General features: G+C 42.9%; 1 protein-coding gene across 1 annotated transcript; it reads left to right on the plus strand.

Annotated features, from left to right (window-relative positions):
- The first annotated feature begins 987 nt into the window (after window positions 1-987).
- Window positions 988-10118, plus strand: actr2a (actin related protein 2a). The gene is made up of 9 exons (XM_031876593.1): window positions 988-1081; window positions 2966-3076; window positions 3591-3806; window positions 3942-4014; window positions 4255-4391; window positions 4684-4833; window positions 4956-5101; window positions 5445-5577; window positions 6300-10118. Exons 1-9 carry the CDS (start codon window positions 1034-1036, stop codon window positions 6468-6470), a joined length of 1185 nt encoding a protein of 394 aa, XP_031732453.1. The 5' UTR covers window positions 988-1033; the 3' UTR covers window positions 6471-10118.
- The last annotated feature ends 2762 nt before the right edge of the window (window positions 10119-12880 follow it).

Here is a 12880-nt window from a genome sequence, read left to right on the forward strand (position 1 = left end):
AAAACAAAATACTAAAATTGTACTTACACAGAACTAGAAATACAGCTAAATACATAAACACTTAGCTATTGTATACATACAAGTACATGAAAGAAGATATATATAAATGTATACAACAGCATACAATCTCTATAAGTCAGACTCTTTCTGTAAATTGTAAACAGAAATACAGTAGTGCAATGCTGCAGAGTGCCAATATGCTGGAATATATTTTGAATGACTAGTGTAACAGGTTGCTTTACATTGAATATTGGACTTACTGTATATTCAACAGGTGGCCAAAAACACAACTTCAAATGATGTTCTTTTTTTGCTGAATTTGTGAATAGGCAACTTGTTTGCTAACACATTCACTACAACAATGTTATGTGTTTACAGCTGGTTGCGCGGCCAAAAAGTCAGTGGTGCAGGTTGAAGATTTGAAACCAAATGTTTAGGGAAGAAAGGGGGTTCCAACTAATTTCTACGGAACAGTTTTACCATTTTAAATATTTATCAGAACTGCATGTTGCTGGCTTATTATCTGTCGGCCTAATTAAGTAGCATACAAATTCGACGTATACTCGTACTTTACTTGAGTATTTCTATTTTCTTTGTCCAAATAATATGGACCACTGCAAAAATAGTCACTGGTCACTAAAATTAAAGTACCATAAAATATTTATTTTCACTACTGCGGTGTGACTCTGGTTTAAAAAAAGTACTTTCCTTTTATATATTTAATGTAATATAATAATAATATAATAACTGTTATTTTATCTGGTGGAAAAGTTGTGCAGATTTTAAATTGTATTGTCAATAATAAATGCAGGACTTTTACTTCTAGTGGAGTAGTTTCAAAGTGGCGTTATTACAGTAGTACAAAATAAAGGATCTTAATGCTTCTTCCAGTACGATTCGATTTATAGATTGCGATTTTATTGTGAAGGAGTCACACTGTACAGTGTGTGTTGCTTCCGGTAATTGGTCAAATTGACGTTAGAGTGCACAGGAAGTGGGGCTGCTGCTTTTTGCTGGATTCAGGGAACACAAAATGGACAGTCAAGGGAGAAAAGTCGTGGTTTGTGACAATGGAACCGGGGTAAGTTTTACTCAGCAGTGGGTGTGCTGTTAAGTCTCCCTCCGTGTCGCTCTCTGTCCTTCACGCGGTGCAGTTTGATATGAAAACGAGAGAGAACTGGAAACCGGAAGTAACGGGGAGCTAACAGGCTAACGCGTTAGCTTGTCTGGGTGGGTTTGTGCGAGGAATGTGTCTGTCAGCTGGATTCAGCTCATTCATCTGCAACAGGGCTACAGCTGACTGCTACGGTTTAAATTTGTATCAGTATCAACGTATAGACAATAAAGTCTCTGAAAAAGTGTATTTTGGTGATTCGGGTAACTTGGCTAATGGTTAGTTTAGCTAGCCTTTTTAGTTAGCTTTGGTTAGTAACTTTAGTAATGTGATGCAGTAGGTAGCTATTACACAGTTAAACCAAACACAATCAAAAACACCCCATCGAGTAAACACACACATAGTTCAGTAACCATGGTTTAAGATTTCAAACCACGACTTTAATTCATGAGATATTTGAACCGGTGGTGGTAGCGAAGCTAGCTAACGTTAGCCACGTTAGCTGGCTTCGTGTTATTCGATTTGTTTATTGATTAAATATTCCGAGTTCGAAAAAGAGCCACCTGACACCAGCTAAAAAGACTTAAGGTTAGATTAAGATGAATCACAATGTTCCTTCCGTTAGCTTAGGCTAAGCTAACTAGCTTAGCTTCAGTAGCACTGCCCAAAACGGCCCCGCCCTCATACACTAAAAAGTACACTTGTAAGCATGTCTTTAAATGGTCCCCTATGTCAGTAGTAGTTTTTAAAAATGTGGAAAAATGTATTCAACTTAATCGCCCAGTAAACGGGAAGTCCGCCACTGGGCCAACGCGGAAGTCGAAGCAGTTCTTCTTCCATGTAAGGAAACTTGAGAGATCTGCTGCAGGTTTCACCAGTTTGAATGGACATTCACACAGCTGGACGAGGAAGTATTCAGATCCTTTACTGCAGTAAACGTACAAATACCACGCTGTGGAAATAGTTAGTTGCAAGTAAAAATAATCAAAACATTGCTCAACTAGAAGTATGCTCAGCTAAATATACTTATAGTATCAAAAGTAAAAGTACTCATTGCCTGTTATTATATTCCCTGTCAGCTGTATATTATGTTTTTGGATAAAAATGACTGATATAAAATATAAAAAATAAACACATCTGGAGATGCGTGGTTTTTGCTGGACAGGAAGCGAATGAAAACTTGTAATCTGAAAAGTAACATCTGCCTCTGAGCTGTAGTGGAGTAGAAGTTTAAAGTCTCATAAAATCGAAATACTCAGTTCAGTTCAAGTGCCTTGAATTTGTACTTGAGTACAGTACTAAAGCTACTGCTGACACCACTTCACTTCCTGTATATGCTTCAAAACAAAAGTCCTTTTCGGTTGAAGGAATAGTCATTCTGAAACACTGCACCGAATAAATAGTTTTTATGACATGTTTTATCAATTTGGTCTGTTCTGATATTATATTTTAGTAATAATACTAATAATTATGTGAACGTTTTTAATAAGTGGAGAATAAAAAAAACTGCAGGGAGCAATGTTTGGTTTGTGAGGAAAAGATGGAGTCATGCAAAGATGAATCGGTTCAAAAACATTGTAAACAATATAATTAGATTACTCTCAAGCCTTAAAGGAATGTTTGTTTGTGAGAATGTGTAGTTCCAGCCTCAGTCATTTATTGTGTTTTAATAATGATACTGTGACACAGTTATCTTATATACACATTGTGATTCGCAGCTACCAATTCTTACTCTTATTACATATGTCTTGAACCCTACAGGAGTTTCTTCCGTTGTATTGTATTTACCGGGTTATTTGATAATTATAACGCGTGTTTTTCCGCCTTTTTTTCCTTTCAATCCCATCCTAGTTTGTCAAGTGCGGCTTTGCAGGCTCCAACTTCCCCGAACACATTTTCCCCGCGCTGGTTGGCCGGCCAATCATCCGCTCCACAGCCAAAGTTGGCAACATTGAAATCAAGGTAACGTTGAACTACAAGTACTTCTTTGGATGTATCATAAAAGGACATAAAAGAGATATCCGTACATTCCATTGGTATGCCTAACAGTGCTTCATTCAGTACCTAAAGGCTGCAGTCTCCCGGGAGGTGGAGCTCCCACCTCCATGGTGGGCACAGGTGTGTTGCATACAATGATCTGAAAGGGGCTTGTTGTTTTTACCTGCCTGTCCATCGTTGAATCCTGCATGCTCTGGTGACCGAAAGTTCAAATAAAGTGTGAAACTGCAAAGATGTAGGTGTGCGGATATCTCTTCTACCAGTTTGGCCTGTGATACTTTCGGCAAAGATTTAGCCGTCTGCAGCGGTGGTCGTCTTGCACGATGAATCGGATGCTCAAATGAAAACCTTGTGGCTGTGATCCACTGTACCAGAGGAACAGCAGCCAGCAATAGTGAAGAAAAGCTGCAGGTAAAGAGCCGCTGGTCCAAAGCTTGTTCATCAGTCCGCTGAACTGTTGACCTTTGACCTCTCATAGGACCTGATGGTGGGGGACGAGGCCAGCGAGCTGCGCTCCATGTTGGAGGTGAACTACCCGATGGAGAACGGTATCGTCAGGAACTGGGACGACATGAAGCACCTGTGGGACTACACCTTCGGCCCCGAGAAACTCAACATCGACTCGCACGACTGCAAGATCCTTCTGACCGAGCCGCCCATGAACCCCACCAAGAACAGAGAAAAGATTATAGAGGTGGGCGGTGTATGATAAGAGCTTACCTCAACCAAAGAAAGTTCTCAGTTGACTATCACTCACACGAGACACAAAAACATCAATCTATATTGCGCCTCAGTAGTTATCTGATACTTTGTGTTTTTCTCCTGCCAGGTGATGTTTGAAACGTACCAGTTCTCAGGAGTTTATATCGCCATCCAGGCCGTCCTCACTCTCTACGCTCAAGGTTCGTTTGTCTCCGTAACACTTGTGATCAATGCTTAACTACTAAAGCTTCTGAGAAACAATCCATGCGTGTGCTACAAAAAAGCCACGAGCTGAATACTAGGCTGACGCTACATAGTTTGACCACCGGTGGCGCTGGAGAGCAAAGCAGTTGTTATTTGTCTCGGGTATCCTACTAGTAAGCACAAGCACACCACGAGTACTGGCCGATACTCATCTGTTTGGCATGTTTTTGTTTTAGGACTGCTTACCGGAGTGGTGGTCGACTCTGGTGACGGAGTCACTCACATCTGTCCGGTGTACGAGGGCTTCTCGCTGCCCCACCTGACCCGACGGCTTGACATCGCAGGGAGGGACATAACGCGCTACCTCATCAAGGTACCGGCAGCCCCACACAGTGACGGACTGTCTCAATGTTTCCCTTTAACGCTGCACATGCATGCACTATATGATACAAAGTATGTGTATCGCTGTGGGGTTTCCCAGTAATGGAGGGAGTTGTAACAGCAGCAGATTAATGCTCATGGTATGTATTTAATTACATGGTTAACAGTCACAATATTTCATATTTGTTGTCGAGAAATGTGAAACCAGTTGTTTATGTGTTGAATTGATGTAGTTGTATTCCATGATAACGATAACCATGAAATCCGTCCCGTCCGTCCACCAGCTGCTGCTGCTGCGAGGTTACGCCTTCAACCATTCGGCGGACTTTGAGACGGTGAGGATGATGAAGGAGAAGCTGTGCTACGTGGGTTACAACATCGAGCAGGAGCAGAAGCTGGCGCTGGAGACAACGGTGCTGGTGGAGTCGTACACGGTCAGTCGTGTTGTTGAACTTCACCTGTTCCTTCACTGATGACGAGGTCACGTTTAGAGTATTTAACAGCACTAAGACGTCGTTGCATTTCTGAAGGCAGGGGTTTTGTGCTGTGTCCTCAGCTCCCAGACGGCAGGCTGATCAAGGTGGGAGGTGAGAGGTTCGAAGCCCCAGAGGCTTTGTTTCAACCCCACCTCATCAACGTGGAGGGAGTGGGCGTGGCCGAGCTGCTCTTCAACACCATCCACGCCGCAGATATCGACACCAGGTGAGCTGGCGGGGACAGATCGTCTTTTAAGAGAAGAGAGAACTTCATTAAAGGACATCCCTGTGCCAGAGGTTTATCATAGATGATGACAGAAGAATAAGAAAAACAACAGTCTTACGCGGCCGAGAATTTCTGCGACCGTCTGACAACACGCCCATGAGTTAGACTTTTTTTCCCACGTGGAGTGCGTGATGCTGAAAATTGTTTTGCAAATACTTCACCAGTATCTGTACCCACTATGTGGCGCTAGAGAACACGCACACACATGCATTATGTTGCTCTATCTCAAGTGTAAACCACATCATGTACAAGTAAATCGGATGCCGTTTGTCACAAAACGCAGGTCTGAGTTCTACAAGCACATCGTCCTGTCCGGAGGCTCCACCATGTATCCCGGCCTGCCGTCCCGCCTGGAGCGCGAACTGAAGCAGCTGTACCTGGAGCGAGTGCTGAAGGGAGACGTCGACAAGCTATCGGTGAGTACCGGTCTCTGGAAAACACGAGGCCTCGAGGGAAATCATTCAAGTGTTGCCAACAGATCCGTGGCTGCCCACTAAATCAGCTTTGCTCTGAATCAAACTGCATCCAGTTATGTGAATGTTTTTTATCCATCACATTGATGTGAGCTTAAGATTTGGTGGCTCGTGAAGAAGATGGCGGATGAAGATTTCCCCGTCAGTGCAGCATCACGCTCTGTTGATGAGCCGTTAGCCTTGCATTGTTTTTAGCATTTACTGTTAATAATACCTCTTGAAAGTAGATTATGTGCAGTTGATTAATACGCAGTAGTTAGTTGTATATGCAGTAGGAGAGAATGGTGTATTGTGATTATCGGCTTATTTTTAAATCTCACTTCATCAGCTTGATCAGTGACGGAAATGCAGTAAATGTATAAATACACTGTAAACCACTGCTTCTGCCCCAGAGCTTCCTTGTGCAGTGCTCGTATTTGCCACCAGGGGGAGCTGAAGCCACAGTCTAGTTAACGTTTTTAATCCCTCAGAAACGTCTCTGTGTCGTGGTCTCGTGATGACGAGGTGAAGATGTAACATGTCGTTGTTCCTCAAGAGGAAGCACGCTCTGGGAAAACCTCCAACCTGTGATTAAGAGACAATCCGTGTATTTTAAGGGGGTTCCAACACGTTATCGTCTCCGCTTCTCCTCTGTTCACGTGCTCTGCTCTTCTCTCCGCCTTCAGAAATTCAAGATCCGGATAGAGGACCCGCCTCGGCGTAAACACATGGTGTTCCTGGGCGGCGCCGTGCTGGCCGACATCATGAAGGACAAGGACAACTTCTGGATGACGCGGGCGGAGTACCAGGAGAAAGGGACGCGGGTGCTGGAGAAGCTCGGAGTCACCGTCAGATAAAACGCAAACAAACAAAAACACTTCCCGCTCACACCCCCTCCATCTTACCCCCTCAGCTGATATCCATGCACCGCTTACCTTGATGTGTCTGGATGCTCACGCTGTGTCGTCCATTCACGCTCGTTTTGAAAAGCAAAGAGGGGGGGGGGGGGGGCAAGAGGGATGAAGGATTTTGGGTAAGAAGTCTCATGGCGAGGGACTGGACGTTACCAGACATCTTGAATATTTGCCCGCGACACAAAAATGTCCTTATTATTAGAATTATGTTTGGAGATGCACGAGTTAGTGCCGTTAAGTACTCCATTTAAAGGAAAAGTGCAACATTTTTGGAAATATTTGCTTTCTTGGCGAGAGTTGGATGACAAGAATGACACCAGTCTGTCCGTTAGCTTAGCTTAGCATAAAGACTGTAAGCAGGGGGAAACGGCTAGCCTGGTTCTCTCCAAAGTAACACAATTCTGCCAGTTTTAGGGGGTTCTGTGCTGGACTATTTTTGGGGCTTTTTTACCTTTTTTTTAGTTGGTAGACGAGGTGATCAAAATATTGATACGCTCATCTGAGTCGCCTCCAATTATTACAGCGCGCTCATCATAATAATAATAATAATAATAAGCTTAACGTGATTTAAGTAGTTTTATGATATCTTGTTTGTTTAATTATCGTACAAAGAAGATAAAACATCAGTGAGCTTTAGAGACACAGGAAGGCAAGCTTCCAGTTTTTATGCTAAGCTAACTAGCTGTTCGCTGGAGCTTTACATTAACTGTACAGACATGAGATCGATCTTATTTCTGACTCTTGCCATGAAAGAAAATGTGTATTTCCCAAAATGTTTTCCTTTTTAAAGATGAAATCGTAATCCATGGCTTTAAAAATACAGACTGTTCAACGTCAAACTGTCCTTTTGTGGAGCAGCACATCTGTGAGTGTTTAGGCTTGTGTGCCTCTCACACCGGGCCACATTGAGCTCCTGGCTGTTGTCAAGTCGAAGACTATGCCGATAATTATTATTTGCGATGCGAGTTCCTTTCCAAAACGGGACACCCCCCCCCCACAGATGCCGGCATTACAGATAGTGGAGCGTTACAGAGATTAGATATCCGAACAATTAGATCATTGCATACTGTGTCTTTTTAACATACCGATCGTCAAATCACATTCTCCCCTCCCCCGCTCACATTTCCTGTTTAATGTTTGGGGATGAGTCACTGTACTGAAGGTGCAGCCGGGTTTTTAACTCGGCACCGCGTTAGTCTTTGTCGGGACGCTTGCTTGCTTGTTAAGCGCAGAAGTTCATATTTTCCACACGATTTCAATGTGAAGAAATGAATACGTGGGAAACCTCTTTTAGTTTTCCCGCTTTCTTCTGGAATGGCAGCGTTGGAAGGTTTGGTTTGTGGTGGTGAGCAGAGTTTTGTGTTTGGAAACGGACCAGCTGAAGCTTTTAGTGGGTTTGATTTGTCTCCGTATCCTGTTTACCACCGACAAATAAACCATCCCAGAGAGAAGGCCTTCCATTCCATTCACGATCACAAAGCATCGAGTCATTCCTTACGGGCGATGCAGGACCGTCATGCTACATATCAACGTCCTGCATCGCTACATCCAGACGTCACTGAGCTGCTTACAATTTGTCACCGGAAGTTAAATTAAAAGTATGAACTCACTGGATGGTGGACAATCTTTTTCGTGACCTGTAAGGTAGAAGGGGAAAAAAAATGTATTGCTCCGACAGAGAAAGGTCTCTTCCAATCGGGGTTGATACCGACATTGCTGTAATTTAGATTTCAGCCACCGGGGGCAGCACTGAGCTCAGTCGCTGAGCAGAACTCCATTTTACCAAATGTGCAACAAACGGTCTGCGATTTGAACGTGACATAACTTCCCTTTGTGTTCATTTCGACACGTTTCATCAAAACAAACGTTATGTTTGTGACCCGTGAACGAGTGTGTGTGAAAGCTATGGAGGAGCTGCAAAGATTAGTCGAATAAATCAGCAAATATTTAGATTGTCGATCGTCATATTTTTCTAACATTCCCTTAAAGCAGCCGTTCAGAATTTCCTTTTGCTTTTTTTTGTCTCGTGAAGTCGTGAACTGAATAACAGATGACGTCACCTTCTGCTTCAGGAAACTGACGGTTTGATTTATGGAGACGGTCGTCTGCAGGATGGATGGATAATAAAGATTGTCAGCAGCAGCTCTACAAGTTTATCTTATATTTACCTTCACAGTGTAGAAAGAAGACATTCTGCAGCATCTTAAGATTTCACATGAGTCTTTATTGACTGTAATGGAAGAGGCGTTCTTGTTTCTGGGGCCTGTACCAGAAAGCAGGATTTGGGGTTAACCGGGTAACTTCGGGGTTAAATCCGGGTTGTCAGTTCCACGACGGAGGTTCACTTCTTACCGGTGTGGGATCTGAACACCTATCCTGTTATGTTGGATATAATAGATCAACTAAAATAAAGTATAAAGCATATCCTCTTTTAAGAAGGAGATGTCCAATAGGAGATAGTTCCATGTGTTGGTCTTGAAGGAGGGAAGGGAACAGTAGAGTCAAACGGTCTGGAGCAATCTCATTGGTTCAGAGAAACCTCAGTGGGCTTAAAGACAAGCTGCTGAGAATAAAGCCCGATGATACCGGATCTAAAGAATACCGATGCTATAGAAAAATGTGGTAGAAGTATATTTAGACACACAGCGGAGAGCAGCTATTCTCAAGTGAACCGTGCGTTAGAGATCAAATATTTTCTGCTATTTCGCCTTCAGTGCGGCGCTTTTATACTTTTGTACTTCTTCAGCCAACACACAGTATTTTCGGAAACAAGTAAAATAAATAAACATTTATGCGGCACATTTCAGAACAAAGTTACGAAGTGTTTCACATGGTGGAACCAGGATTAAAACATTTCAAATAAAAACACATTAAGAATAATACTCAAATGAAATACCCAACAACTATTAGACTTGTTCCGTGAGTATTTCTACCGACTGACTGCACATGAATAATTTACCAGATAAAAGGCTTCATCACAGCCATCGGTGACACGTTTTAGCTTCTTAAAAGTCATCTCTTTTGAATGTTGAATACTACATTACCCATGAGCCTCAGTCGCAATCAGGACCCAAGTGTGTAAAGTTGAGTCCTGAACACTTCAATTCTTCAACCGATGAGATCATTCTGGGATGTTTGTCTAAAACGTTTAATCTGGTCGGACATTTAGAAAACTGACTTCCTCTCATCCTGAATCTTACGGATGTATGTTTCTTCTTCTTCCTCGTGACCACACCTGCCGCTCCTTCCTGGTCTCGGCTGTACCGAGGATGAATTGGTGGGTTTGGGCTCACAGGACAAGGTGCTTTGTGTGGGTTACTGAAACGTTATTTGTAATATTAATAAGAATCTGGTGTCAGGAAACAGAGACCACGTAAAAAGCTGGTATTTGTGGTTTTTCCGTCTCAGGTCTTATGTGTATATTGGAATCACTTGACTCGCATATATGAATATAAATGTATAATTTCCTCTCGACAAACACGGTCATCAAGTGTCAAGTACAGTAACTTTTTTTTTTTGCTCGTTCTTTTTATGTTTCGTTTGTAGCACAACTGCCAACCGCTGATTTAAATAAAGCAAATGATTTATAGAGTCCTGGTGTGGCTGTGTCTTCATGTCTTACATTAGAGACGTTTAAAGAGAAGCAGTTCATGTCTTTTCACACAATGTGTGTCTCATTACGAGCGTCTGCTGGAGGATGAACCCTGCTGCTTTAGAGGACCACTGTTGCACAACCAAACTCCAGACGCCGGCTGCTTTTGATGTGGGACCGTTTCCCGCTCACTGTGGTCTCCATGACAACGGGATTCAAGCACCAGAGCCACTCCAGCTCACCGACCATCGCATCGCCTCCGTGTGTCCAGGAGGAGGCATTCAGTGTCTTGAGTTGATTCTTTTTAAAGTTACCTTCTTCTACTCTGCCGTTGTCCAAAAAAACCTATTGAAACATCAATGAGCCGCACGATTCTCGTGGCATCGCGAGAATCCAGCTGCCTTGAAAGGTAAACGCACACCGACCTGCTGCCACAAACACTCACTAGAGCACCAAATGTGGATTAATACGCTGCTGAAAATAGTTTGTTTGATTAAAAACTACAGTGACCAGCTCAATGCAGGACATTTCTTTGTGAGAAGGATTTAGTGCCGTCTAGCGGCGAGGTTGCAGACTGCAACCAACCGAATGACTCTGCTCACCCCTCCATTTCCAAGCGTGTCCGAGAACTACGGTGGCCCTCTCGTAACCTAAAAACACGAAATGTTCTCTCCAGAGCCGGTGTTAAGTTTGTCTGTTTTGGGCTACTGTAGAAACATGGCGAACTCTAGGACCCACGCCTTTTGTAGACATGAAGGACCCAACGAAAACTAAACGATTCGGGTTCCAGGTGAATATACACTAATAAAGACTTTCTGCCAATACATCTCCCTAAATCCTACACACTGGTCCTCTTCAGTAAAAGATATGAGTACTTCATCCACCAGTGCTGGTCCGTACCAGACACATGTCTTCTATCAACCAACACACACACACATCCAGTGTCCAAACTAAACTACATGTTTCTGATTCAACTCACTGGAAGAAAACATAAGTTGGGTAGAGTTGAAGATGCACTCGAGAAAAAACATCTAATCACCGTAAAGAAGGCTGGAAATTCAGAGACCGTGTGTGTGTGTGTGTGTGTGTGTGTGTGTGTGTGTTGGGCCTCCCCAGCAGAGTGTGAGGAATCCAGCGGGTCGGGTCGCTCGTCTGGGCCTGATTTACTGAGGCCCCAGTGAGTCTGCCTGCCTCGCTTTGTTTATGAAATCTGAAACAAATGTGACTGCGTTAGACCACCAACCCCGCCAGCGCACCACCCATCACATCCTGCTCTCAAACACAGTGCGTGTGTGTGCGTGTGTGTGTGCGTTGTCTTCTGCAGCTCTAAATGAACACGATCTGATCTGATCGGACCTGACTGTCCATCTCTCGGACACTTTAAGATATCTCAACATCTTCTGGACAGATTGTCACTTAAACTTGATTTGGATCTGATCTCACTTTGGTTGATTCTAGAACTGATTCTGACAAATAACCAACAGGGTTTTGTTATTTTTACCTCAAATATAAAATAATCCAACACAATTTTATTTGCCTTTTTTTCCCCCAAGAATGAGTTGAGAGGGCCGACGTTAACATCATGATGCACCACGACGTCCATTCAGTAGCTATAGTGGAGCTTTCGATCACATCGCATGATCTTCATCAGCAAATACAGGTGATGAAAGAGTTTGGTCAAGAAATGTTGCATTGCACTTCTATGACTCTTTTTCTTTGAAAAAATGTACTCCATGCGCCTACATTACCCACAATGCAACGTGACAGCTGACAGTTCAGTCAAGTGGAAGAAGTACTCAGATATTTTACTCAAGTAATATTAGCAATACCTCTCTGCAGAAATACTCTGTTACAAGTAGAAGTCCTGCATTCAAAATCTTCTAAATTACAAAGTACATATGGAGGCAGATTAGCACCTTTGAGAGAGATATACTATCATATGTATCATGTTGGTTAGTGATGCACCATGTTTTGTAAGTGGACCATTGATTAGTCAAAACAATTTGATCATTTAATCATATATCAGGTGTTTGTTTTGGATTTTCTATCCCCCCCATACTGGTCAAAAACTGAGCTGACGTTACAGGTTTCGGCACGTTAGGTTAACGTTAGGCAGAGAAATGCTCAGATTCTTCCCGAACTCATGGACAACGTTAAAAGTATCGGTAGATATAAAGTAAAGTTAAGCTTTACACTCGCACCGAGAGCTCCGAGCATGAAACGGAGGCGTTTCTATTGCTATATATTATTCTGTGAAACACCACAGGGCGTACAAACAAAATGAACTCTGAAGAATCAAAAAGACGAGTGTAACTCAGAGATCTGCACATAGACTGTAAGTGTAACCGGCAAAACGCCACAAACCAACCTCCACAACGACGAGGAGGGATTTTAATTACCCGTAAAGCCATATCTCATATTCATGGACTATTGCATTGCCTCTGTATTAAATGCATTATAAAGAAACAAAGGTTGAACATCCTGTAAACAATTTTTTACAACTTAGGACAGCTTGCATTTTAACGCGCCACCTCAATAATTCATGTATAAAGAGCGACAAAGTCTGCATTGATAGGCGGACGTGGGTCAAACAAACACATCACTTTCACCCAGGAGAACGCTGTTCGTGTCCCGTCTGAAACCAGGTCGACGTTGACGTATTGATGTTGTTTATTTACGTAACGTAACTTAAACCACGAAACAAGCACACTTATTTTAACCCAAACCACAAGGTTTTCTTTACCCTAACCAAGTGGTTTTG

This window comes from Anarrhichthys ocellatus, unplaced genomic scaffold, assembly GCF_004355925.1.
Source record: "Anarrhichthys ocellatus isolate YVR2014 unplaced genomic scaffold, GSC_Weel_1.0 scaffold112, whole genome shotgun sequence".
Classification (NCBI taxonomy): domain Eukaryota; kingdom Metazoa; phylum Chordata; class Actinopteri; order Perciformes; family Anarhichadidae; genus Anarrhichthys; species Anarrhichthys ocellatus.